Raw genomic sequence first — 12323 nt, 5'->3', positions numbered from 1 at the left:
ATGAGACATGTCCAAAGCTTTTCTTCTTGAGCCATTTAAAAAAAAAATTAAATCCATGCTCACGTTAATTTCTGTATCAAGTTGCTGATGCAAACAGTTCTTGGTGACTTGATCGGTCCACCAAGTAACGGTGCTAAGGACAGCCTCTAAACTTCCAGGTCTGCAAAATTTAAATTAGCAAATAAGTGTGAATGTAAATTGGTCTGAGTTCTTTGGGCACCGAGCTTGATTGCTAAGGCTCGGGCGGCATCCAATCCTATAGAGCAACACGTTGGGCAGCCCTGACCTAGATAGCTGATACTTGGGTTAGACCAATAATAGTCATATATGTATGTATAATATATATGTTTGCTGCCATAGTAGTATTGAACCCAAGATTTGTCTTTCAAAGCATGTTTTAGTTGAGGGTGCAAGTTACAGATATGCCATTACTTGTGATTGATATGAACCTTTTGCTTGGTTCCTTGTATCAGTTATCACTCTGGCAGCATAATTAACTCCAAAATTGTGATGCATTCCAAAGTCCTGGTCCGACATCCAGTCTTGGATGAGCCACAATTTCTTCCAGTTAAACATTAAAACGGCTTGAGCCATTGTCTTCTTCCCCCCCGCGGTAAATTCTATACCCTTGTCACCAAATTCATCTCCGTTCCCAACAACTTTCTGGGTTGAACTGGACTGTTTGCAACCTCGAGGCCCTAATAGACCCCAAGCTGAGCTTTTGCCCATAACTTTAATCACACACTGCCTACTTTCATCGATGTAACACCACCTGCTTCTGCCACACCACCTGCTGCAGAAACACTCAACCATCCTCAAGTCACTTCCAGTTTCAACTATCTGATATGGCAGCCTCCCATCCTCCTCCCTCTGCAGATCTCAACTCATTAAAATCTCTGCTGCACGTATCCTTTTCCACTTCAAGTTCTATTCACCCATTACCCTGGTCCTTGCTAATCTACTTTGGTTCCCAGTCCCCCAACATCTGCAATTTAACATTCTTATCCTTGTGTTCAAATTTCTTCATGGTTCTCCTTTCTCCCTCCAAAACCCCTTAGTTCCTGATTCTGGCCTCTTCTGTATTTTCACCCCACAATCCGTGGCTTCAGCCATGTAGCCCCACGCTCGGGAATGACCTCCCAAGATCCCTCTGTCCCTCCAACTCCCTTCCTCCTTTAAGACCGTCCTTAAACCCACCTTTTTCACCAGCTCTTAATATCTCCTTTGCACCTTGCCTGGTGTAATGGGCCCTTAATATTAGCTTGGTGCCCATTTTTGTGTCATTGGGCCTCTGTGAAGCACCTTGGGATATTTTTTCTTCAAAGTGCGATTATAAATTTACGTTGATGTAGATTGAAATAGCTAAAAGAGTACAAACTTCAAAAATAGCTGTTGCTAAAGTTAGATTGTTGAACAAGCTGCATATTTTGTTTTGTTAGTGAAAAAATATCTTATGTTCTCAAAATTTCTTCAGCAATAATGTTACATCAAAAGTGTCCCATTGCAGGTAAGTTCTCAACTAAAAATGTAATGTGCACTGAATTAAGCTGTGCTTTTGTGCTCACTTTCAATCATCTAATCTGATTTACGTCAATTTATTCGTAAATCCTTTTGACAGTAGCTGTGATCCAGTAAGTAAATGCTAGTATTTGGTTTTGTTTTAAGCTACTCGATGCAGGGTACTAAAACACCTAAAGGTGGAGAATGCACCAATTGTAAACCGATTTGACTATGTGCAGTGTCGGAAGCTCAACATTGAACAAGTTCTTGATCAGATTTTACGAATGCCTCCTGAAAGGAACCGTATCATTTATCTCCGGCCAATGCAGCAGGTGAATAAACAGTTACTTTTGAAATGCACTTAACTTTTTTATAGACCTTAATAAAAGTTATCTTTAATTTCAAGACATCAGTAGTTAATTTTATAGTGGCATTAACTTATGTCCATCCCACTCTAAAATAATGTGTTTCCGATTTTCATGTTGGAGTATATTGTGTTTTATTTTGTCTGGTGATATGGACAGATTGCAAACCATTGTTTCTGGTAATGTTTCAAACTGATTTAGTTGCTGAAATGCGAGCTGTCCCCCTCAGTGATATTTTGAGCCTGTATATACATGCACTTTGCAACTTGTCTGACGTAATGGGCCCCCCTCTCAACATTGGTGAAGTCAGGGAACTGAAGAGGACTTGCTACAGTCATTTCTTTGCCACACTTCCAGCTGAGAAGCTTTGTCATTGGAGCTACAATATTGAGACCAGCTGTCAAACGTAGAATCATACAGCACAGAAAGAGGACACAGTCCAATTAGTTCCACTCCCCTGCTCTTTCCCCATAGACCTGCACATTTATCCTTTCCAATGCACGAGTTATGAATCTCTTAATTCATTTGTGTGAAATCTTTTAAGCATTTGAACTTTTTAAAGGACAGAGCTACTGTATTCACAAAAATCTTGGGAGTCACCATTGACCAGAAACCTACCTGAACCAGCCACATAAATACTGTAGCTACAAGAAGTCAGAGGCTGGGTATGCTGCGGCGAGTATCTCACCTCCTGACTCCTCAAAGCCTTTCCATCATCTACAATGCACAAGTCAGATGTGATAGAATACGCTTTCCACTTGCCTGGATGAGTGCAGCTCCAACAACACTCAAGAAGCTCAACACCAGAACAACATCCAGGACCAAGCAGTCTGCTTGATTGGCACCCCATCCACCACCTTAAACATTCACTTTCCTGACCTCACCCAACCCCAACTACCGGCGCAACATGGTTGCAGTGTGTACCATCTACGAGATGCACTGTAGCAGCTTGCCAAGGTTTCTTCCGACACTCATCACCACCTTCTCGAGGGCAATTAGGGATGGGCAATGAATGCTGGCCTTGCCATGACACCCACATCCAGTGAGTGAAATATTGCAGCTGTTGGAAAACCGAAATAAAACAGAATATTGTGAAGCATTTGTCGAGAATTGTTTGATGCTGCTGAGTATTTCCAGAAAGTTAATTTTTTTAGTGCTGAATTCTTGTTGGATTGAAGATATTTCAGCTTGTAAATTAAATATTTTCATTTTTATAGATTAATAAAGCCATGTAAATTTTAAGAGGGCTAAAAAATCATTTTCCCCTTTCTACTGGCTTCAACATCGGGTGTCATCCCTTTCCTTTGTCAGTGTCCGTTTAATGGGAGATGCTCAAGAAATACTAAGAAAATATGTAAATATCAAGAAAGGGACTTTTCCTTTTTAAAATTGAAAGGTATCCACTTCATAAGGAAGAACGTTGACTATACTAATAATTATAAATAGATCTTTTTTAAACAATTATTTAAAAATAAGTTTTAAAAATTGACATACAATTTCAATTACTTTTCTCATTATATCGTTTCAGATTGATACTTTAAAGTTGGAACGGAAGATACTTAGTGGACCATACCCCTATCATATCTGTATTATTCATGAGTTTAGCAACCCACCAAATGTGCGAAACAAGGTTCGCATTCGTAGTTGGATGGACACAATAGCGAATATTAATCAGTAAGTATTGTCCATTATATAAAGTTGAGATTACTTGAATTACATCAGTATTTTCAATTTAAAAAAACAACATTGGCATGTTACTAATTTACCCCATGCCCGAGCTGGGGACAGAGTGAGGACTTAAACGGGAATTTGGTGAGTGGGGAGAAACTCTGGGCAGGTCGTGCGCAAGTAATACAGGAATTGTGTATCAATGAAATTGAAGTTTAGTTTTTAACTTAAAACAATTGTCAATCAGGTGGCAGTTTACTGTCAGTCAACTGTAAGTGGGTCACTATAGTCAGGTGTTAATTTGAAATGGTGTGGTTGGAGGCTTACTGACCAGTTGAAACTGGCATGTGTCTGAAAGGTATATAAAAGGTGATACTTGAGAGTACATCAGCTCGCGCCATTGACACAGCAGAGTGAGCTGGTAACGGAGTGAGGACTTCAAAAATGGAAATTTGGTAAGGGTAGGAATGGGTGCAGAGGACGAAGGAAGTGCTAAATAAATTAACCGAGGAACAAATGCTCAGTGTTCAGTTATTTATTCACACTTTAATATGTAATTTCATGATTGATTAAGGAGCTGCTAAACTTAAAAAAAATTGGGACCAATAGATAAGAGGCAATGGTAAAAACCTAACTAGCAGCTTTAAGTAAACAAGTAAACAGCAGCAATAGATGAATTAGATTAAATAATCTAAACTGAACTTCTGTACAATCAATAAATATACAAAGTAGATAATGGCACCACGGGCACATATGTCAGTGTAGCTGAATATGGAAATCTGGACAATAAGACCATTTGAGGATCATATCTGTGGGAAATGTCTGTCAAGTCACTCCTGCTTAGTTGTTGAGTTGGAGGGTAAGGTTGTTGGGGGGAGGAGGGGGGGTGGTGGAGTCCTGCTGTAGGATTGTCCGGAGCTAGGAGCTAAATTAAAAGGCGCAATCTCAAGGGTGGTAACCTCTAGATTGCTATTCGAGCCACGTGCTAATTGGCATGGGGATAAACTAATCGGGAAAATAAATGTGTGACTGAAAGTGGCGTGGGATGGAGTTCTATCTTATGGAACACTGGTACAGGAAAAAAACTGTACTGCTGGGAAAGGCTGCATCTGGGCTGGGACCGAGATCCTAGTTTAAAGATGAACTGTTGACTTTGAACCAGTAATGATGGGGGAGGGTCCGGGTGGAACTCAAGAACCTAAATCAAAGAGAAGAGTACGAATAGTAATAAAAATAGCATATACCCCGAGAACAGAAAAGGTTATAGGAAGTAATAATATACTTGTTTAAAAAAATAAAGCAAGAGTAATGAAAAGTTTAAAAAAATTTAATTGCATGTATAGCAGTGTACAGAGCATCTGCAGCAAAAATTGTGATCAATCCAAAAGTGAGAGAAAAATATCAGGACATATGAGTAGGGGTGAGAGCAGTTCACCAAATAACAGCTCAGTGCACAAGTACATAAATATTAGAAATAAAACAAATACTAGAAGCACAAATTCATCCTATGATAAAGTAGCAATTATAGAGACATGGCTACAACCTGGGCATTATTGTGGCCAAATGTTCCAGGCCATAAGATCTTTAGAAAGTGTTGGAACAGGAGGAAGAATAGCAATCTTAGTAAAATACACAATTACAGCAGTAGGGAAGAAAGGATTTCAGTAAGGGTGATCAGGCAGTGGAAACACTGGGTACAGTTGAGGAATAGCAAAGGATGCAAGACTCTTGTGGGAGTTATCTATAGACCTCCTGACAATAGTGATGTGGGATGGGGGGGGATGTATAAATATAGAGACCAGGGAAGCATATAGCAGAAATAATGCGGTTATAATCGCAGATTTTATTTTTTGCATAGGCTGGGAGCAGCAGAACAGATCAAGTAGCAAAAGCAACAAACTTCAAGAATGTACTCCTAACAGTTTTCTGTAATGGTATACTGTAGAACTGACCAGGTTTAGTAATGAGTAAAGGAATCTGGATTAGTTAACAATCTGGTGGCAAGTGAACATTTTACAAATAGTGACCATAATATGATTGAATTTGATCATGGGTTTGAGAGGGAGAAGCAAAAGTCACAAACCAAATATTTAAATAAGTATGGCAAACTTTGAAAGAATTTGAAATAAATTGACCAAAGTAAACTGGGCTAAACTGTCAATAGGTAAACCTACAGAAAAAGTGAGATGTTTCAAGGAAGTATTTGGTACAATATAAAGCCAGTATATGCCCCTAAAAGGCAAAAGTTACACTTGTTAAACAACCCTGGTCAACAAATGAGGCAAGAGACAGTATCAAACTAATACAAAAGGCTTACAGAAATGCAAGGAAACATTGAAACCCAGAGGACTGGGAGAGCTATAAAAAAAAAACAAGATATACAAAGAAAGTAATAAAGTGCAAAAAGTATTTGTTTTTAACTTGTAAGGCATATCAAAGCTAACAGCAACATTTTTTTATAAATATATTAAGATAAATGAGTGATGGGAATGTAGGTTTATTAAAAATAGATGCAGGTGAGACTATAATGGATAATAAAGAAATTGAAGACTTGTTAAATGAATACTTTGTATCTCTTCACAGTAGAGGAAGAGGACAAAATACCAGTGGTACAAGGGAACCTAAAAATAGGTCATAAGGAGGAACTTATTGAATTAATGAGGTTCTTTTTCATGGTAATGGAGAAAATAATGAGACTCAAGATAGACAAATCTCCAGGACCTGATGGGTTTCCATCTCGGTATTAAAAGAAATAAGTGAGAATATTGTAGATGCATTGGTCATAATTTTCCAAAGCTTGCTAGATTTGGGAATTGTGCCTTTGGATTGGAACTTGCAAATGTAATTCCATTATTTAAGAAGGGAGGGAGGGAAAAAAAAACAGGAACTACAGATCTGTCTGTTTAGAATCCATTGTGGGGAAGTTACTAGAATCTATCATGGAAAAAGTGATTGAGCACTTGGGGAAATATAAGCTGATCAGAGAGTCATGGTTTTGTAATGAGTGAATCATTCTGACTAATCTTAAATTTTTTGATGAGGGCACTCACATAGTGGAACTGGGTGTTATCTATATGGATCTCCAAAAGGCATTTGATCAGGTTTCACACAAGATTATTAACAAAAAAATAGAACACATGGAATTGGAGGTAACTTTGTGACACGGGTTGGTAATTGATTGGGAGGTAGAAGATGAAAGGGATAAAAGGAAAGCTGCCTGGTGAGATGTGACATGGTGTCCCCCAAGGGGCCTCAGCTTGTCACCATATATATTACTGACTTGGAAGCAGAACTAGTGTTGTTTTTCCAAGTTTGCAGATGACACCAAGTATTGAGGCACAGTAAGTTGCATAGATGGGAGCTGGAAGTTGCAATGGAATGTAGACAGACTAAATTTGTGGGCAAAACAGTGACGGATGGAGTTTAATGTGGAGAAGTGTGAAATCATCCAATTTAGATCCAGGAAAGACGCATCAGAATATTTTCTTAATCGCGAGAGACGAGGAACTGAACGAGCAAAGGATTTAGATATGTGTAAACAAATTATTAAAAGCTATTTCACGGGGGCTGGAATGCAAAAGGGAGAAAATTATTCAACAATTGTACAGAGCCTTGGTCAGACGGCATCTGGGGCACCGCGATTTAATTGATGTGTTTAAACAAATAAATGGATTCAATAGGGTAGATACAGAGAAGCTATTTCCTCTGGAAGAATCCAGAACAAGGAGGCACAATCTTAAAATTAGAGTTAGGCCATTTAGGAGTGAAATCAGGAAACTTTTTACCAAAGAGTAGTGGAATTTTGGAACTCCTAGAATGCTGTGAATGTTGAGTTAATTGAAGTCTTCAAAACTGGTGAATGGAGTTGAGGTACAGATCAACCATGATCTAATTGAATGATGGAACAGGTTCCATGGGCTAAATGACCTCCTTCTATTCCTATGTTGTGAAAACCTGCATTGCGATGTATTCTGTATTTTACAGTACTTGACATGCAAATTGGAACTTGTTGGTAAATGATACTTGAACATATTTACCAAAGGTTGCTGATTTTAAACTTTTTTGAATTTTTTTAGGGAATTGATCAAGTATGAGTTCTTCCCAGAAGCCACTCGGACTGAAGATGATGTAAAGAAGTATCCGAAGTATCCATGGGGAAGGGATATTTACACTTTAGAAGGTAGATGCAATGTGGTTTTCAGGCTGGGGTTTGCAGACTGTTGGAGAGCTACAAGGTCACCAGCATCAACTAATATTTTGAAAAATAGCATATATGCACTAAACCCAGTTGCTTAATTTTTTACTGTACCATTCTGAGCTTTAATCAATGGGATGGCAGTGAGGGACAGGTTATTATCTTCAAAGGAGAACGTCCAGCGACTGGGTACGATGATGTTTGGCCCAGCGCACATTCTCAGTGGTAGTTTTATCCTGATGTACTTTTGCTCTGATGATCTCCAATTTGCCAATCATTGCTGTCCACTCCTACATTAGCTTATTATTGCTGTTAAGAGCATAAAAATTAGAAGCAAAAGTATGCCATTCAGCCCCTCGTGCCTGCTCCGCCATTCAATAAGATCCTGGCTGATCTTCTACCTCAACTTCACATTCCTGCACTATCCCCATATCCCTTCAAAAGAACATGTTCCTCACTGTATTTTAATACTTTTCTCTAATGTACTACAGTGTTATGAAAAAATATCTCCAAAGAACATGACCTCCTGCCTGAATACCCCAGTCTCCTGCTGATGGAGAACCCAGTTTCATATAGAGCAGAATTGCAGAGCAATGAATGATCTGTATTGTGGACATGCTGGATGAGAGGAAAACCAGCACTTTGCACAAGCGTTCTGTCATATTGGATGCATAAAAATCTTTCTAGAAGTGGTTGTATGGAGCTGGTCTGTGCAAAATTTGTTCCTGTGTCCTGAGCATCATTTTGTTGGTGGTCGAACAAGGAGAGTATCAAGGAGAGCCCATAGTGTCTCAACAGTTTTAGAGGGTTCTCAATGAAATTTGAAAATTACTGATGTAATTTCATAGGTGAAGGTAGTGGCACATAGCATTACTAAGAATTTCTTTTGTTTATGCTCCATGTATGATTAACATGAGATGCAACTGGGAGAATCTGGTGGATGCTCGTCCCTTTAAACCACCGAGTGTAATCCCAGGACATCCTGTTCTGTAGATGTTTAGTGGTTACATTATTAGATTTTGTCTCAATCTCAATCGTTACGGAAAGTTGTTTGCTTTCTTTATTATGGGTTGTTCATTAATGTGTTGCCCTGCCTTTATTATGTTGGACAGAGTAGTTTGTTCTCAAAAGATCCCTGATATCTGTCCTTGGGTTTCAACCTTTCAGCAATAGCCTGATTGATGTATCGCATGCACTGAAGAAATCACGAGAAACTTTGAGTTGTGAGAATGTGGAACTCACTACCATATGGAGTACTTGAGGCAAAGAACATGGATGTATTTGAGGGGAAGCTAGATACATACATGGAGAAAGGAATAGAAGGATATGTTGATAGGGTGAGATGAAGTAAGGTGGGAGGAGTCTTGTGGAGCATAAATGCTAGCGTAGACCTGTTGGGCTGAAGGGCCTGTTTCTGTACCGTAAAATTCAATGAAATTATTCCACCTCTAAATTTTGTTTTAAAGTTGTCTATTTTTGATTTATTTCCTCACTCTTAACTTCCTGCTTGGGGTTGGCAATCTATATTTGTTATGTGGAGTGTACATTCATTCAAAGAATTATGATCACAATACCTGCTAATGAGATCATATGGTTTATGTTCATGCTCTTTTTATTTAATGTTGGTTTCTTCTCCCTCTCTCTTCCCTCAGCCTCCACATGGCCCCTCTCTGTTGAAGGCACTGGCAGCCCTTAATTTATCAGTTGATCACCTTTCCCTTTGTTGGCATTGTAAGTTAGGGTTCCACAGGTACCACACTCTGGCATCTCTCCTATGTGCGAGCGCAGACAGTGAGTGTTGTAGGACGTGCAGTGGTGTGTTGTCCTTGCCTGATGTGTGCACACAAACTTCCCAGCAAGGGTCACTGGATAGTGATCGAGTGGGAACCTTGGGTAAATTTAATTTTCCCAATGATAGCTCCCCAGCTGTGGTCAGCTAACTCAGCATAGATTGAGAATCAACCTGGAACCACCTTCTGGTTTGTATGGCCTTGTGCTACACCAGGCAGTGTTTTTAGCCCCTGAGCCACCGAGAGTGCATTGTCGTTTTTCAAATTTATACTACCAATACATGGATGTTATTTAGTCATTCCTCATGTATATTGCGGTTTAGTATTTTCTTTGTTGACATCTTAACATTTGAGAAAATTGCATTGTATTTTTTCTCCGTTATGTTAGATGTTCTACTCATGGTTTTGTTTTGACAGGAACAGTAGATGGAGCTCCCTACTTCATGATCACTGACTTCCCATGGCTTCGTTCACTGCGTACTGCAGAACCGAACAGCTATGCAAGATATGACTTTGAAGATGATGAGAGAAGTAAGTATACTCTCTATTCTGATTACATTTTTATACTTGCTTTGTAGGTGCTTAAGTCATGGTTTTTAAACCAGGGAGTTGTAATCTCTTGAGGGACTATGGAATGACTAGAGGTGTCTTCACTGCAGCTCTGCGCGTTTCTTTGTCATTCAGTATTCCCTCCTTATCCCTCTCGATGTTGCAATGTGACTCATGTTGACGCATTGATTGATGATCAACAGCAGGAGACTTAGCAGGTATCTTTTCTTTCTCTCTTTCTTACCCCCCACCACCCCAAACAATCTGGGGATGCAGAAGCCAGTTGTGGCGTCCCTAATGCCATCTCTGCTGTGATCAGGTAATTTAGAACGGACTGAGAATTAAACTTTGACCTTACCTTGTCTTTATAAAGAGTAGTCATAAAAAGGCATGTGGCCTACTGAAGCTCATCTGCCTCATATTTCAACTCTCAGCCTACCATCTAAATGCATCTTGTAAAGTCTGCATCTCTCCCACGCTGCTTGGCAGATATTCTAGACACTTGGCATGCAGAATTTTAAAAAATATGTTCTTTTTTTTTAACCAGTTTATCTTTATGACCTGCAGTTCTATTACCTTAATATAAAGTAATATCCAGGATTTACCATATCTAAGCCCCAGCTGTCTTCTGTTTTTTTTTTAAAAGCAGCTTTTTTTCAAACTTAGAGTTGAAGAGGGTTGGCACAGGCAGCAAAAACTTATCTTAACCTCCAGCATCACCTGGAAGAATAGGCATGAGTGGCACTGATTTTGAACAGTAATGGCACCATGTCTGGGGGAGGACTAAAAGATAAGTTAAAATGTCAAGTATGAATAGTTTAGCTTCCTATGATTATAAGAAAGCATGCCACATAAACTCAACAGGAAATGCATGCAGTCATAAGACTTTAATATATTTTAGAAATTTGTCTCCGTCATCTTCAGCAATGGGGGGAGAATTAGCCAGAGTTCCTGCTCCTTTTCACTAACCTAGCATTGCTGGTGGAAAGTGCACCTTTACTTGTGGCAACTCATGGTATATTAATCTAGAAAAGTAACACTTAAGATCTAAAAATGTAATTGTGGTAATTTAACCAAACTAAATAGTCTTGAACCCTTTGATATGTCTAGGGATTTCTTTTCCAGCTACAATCTATGCTCCACGGAGAAAAGGACAGTTGTCAGCTGACATTTGTATGGAAACAATTGGTGAGGAGATCTCTGAGCAACGGCAGATGAGGAGTGGTGTATTTCAGCGAGTTGTAGCTATTTTCATACATTACTGTGACGTCAGTGGAGAGCCTGTTCACGATGATTATATCTGACTATGCCTTTCTTGCTTATGACTGTCCAAAGGCCAGAGACTACAGCCTGCAAGATTTGAATTATCAGCACTGTGTAGCTGCACTATGCCCCAAATACTTTTGGAACAAATTATACAATTGTGAATAAAATATTTGTGTACAAATGACTTCTGTATAGAGATACTCTTAAAAAGAATTAGCTTCCTGAAGCAGTATCATTTCATATGTTTATACAGTTGAATTCATTCAAATGTTATTGAAAGGGAATATAAATAAGATTTTAAAAGAGGCTATTTATACCCCCAACTTATACAATTACTAAGATGAGCATTTTCTGATATTTTGTTACAATACTGTTGGGTACAAAATACGTTAAAAAATATCAAGGCCATGTTCTTTGGCATACTTCACAGCTAAGTGAAGATGTGACTTGGCTCTATGAATTTTCTTTGGTACTGTGTGCCTTTTTCCCATAAATTACACTTTTGAGTATGTTGATGAAGAGTTGAGGAAAAACAGGAACTTTGACTTGTTTTTTTTTTTATATATACATATATATATCTAATTTGAACATTATATTGATGCCTTGTAATGAGGCAGTTAACCCAGAATGGGAGTAATAAACCAGTAACAGAAAATAGTGTTTTATTGCACACTGAAATGCATTTTGTTGTGCACTGCTTCCAAGGAACAAAGTGGCAGGGAAATTGTATTATAATAAAATATTTAAATATAAGAAACATTTTCTGAAGACACATTTCTTTAGGTTTATTCTTTTCTGAATAAATTGTTCAACCTTGTTTAATTTCACTCATTAATTTCTGTAGAGTACACTTGAAGCTAAGAATTAGTTTCTGCCCCCCTAAAGGATTAAATTCTTGTTTTAAATTATTTTAGACCATGCCCATTATAAGTACCTTAACTGACTTTTCATATTTAGTGAAATACATTCAGATTAAATTCAGTTTAATCT

General features: G+C 38.5%; 1 protein-coding gene across 6 annotated transcripts in view; it reads left to right on the top strand.

Annotated features, from left to right (window-relative positions):
* The window catches only part of fbxo38 (F-box protein 38), a 115623-nt gene extending 103533 nt beyond the window's left edge, over nt 1–12090 (top strand). For 3 of the 6 annotated variants that reach the window (XM_070878458.1, XM_070878460.1, XM_070878459.1), the window contains exons 18-22: nt 1666–1832; nt 3394–3539; nt 7610–7713; nt 9936–10049; nt 11178–12090. In XM_070878458.1, coding sequence (XP_070734559.1) covers nt 1666–1832; nt 3394–3539; nt 7610–7713; nt 9936–10049; nt 11178–11371 — 725 coding nt within the window. In that variant the 3' untranslated portion in view covers nt 11372–12090. The remainder of the gene's footprint in view (nt 1–1665; nt 1833–3393; nt 3540–7609; nt 7714–9935; nt 10050–11177) is intronic. The other 3 variants (XM_070878462.1, XM_070878465.1, XM_070878461.1) reach the window with 2 other exon arrangements.
* The last annotated feature ends 233 nt before the right edge of the window (nt 12091–12323 follow it).

Source organism: Pristiophorus japonicus, chromosome 4 (assembly GCF_044704955.1).
Source record: "Pristiophorus japonicus isolate sPriJap1 chromosome 4, sPriJap1.hap1, whole genome shotgun sequence".
Lineage (NCBI taxonomy): Eukaryota > Metazoa > Chordata > Chondrichthyes > Pristiophoridae > Pristiophorus > Pristiophorus japonicus.
This window is presented reverse-complemented; position numbering and strand designations above follow the sequence as displayed.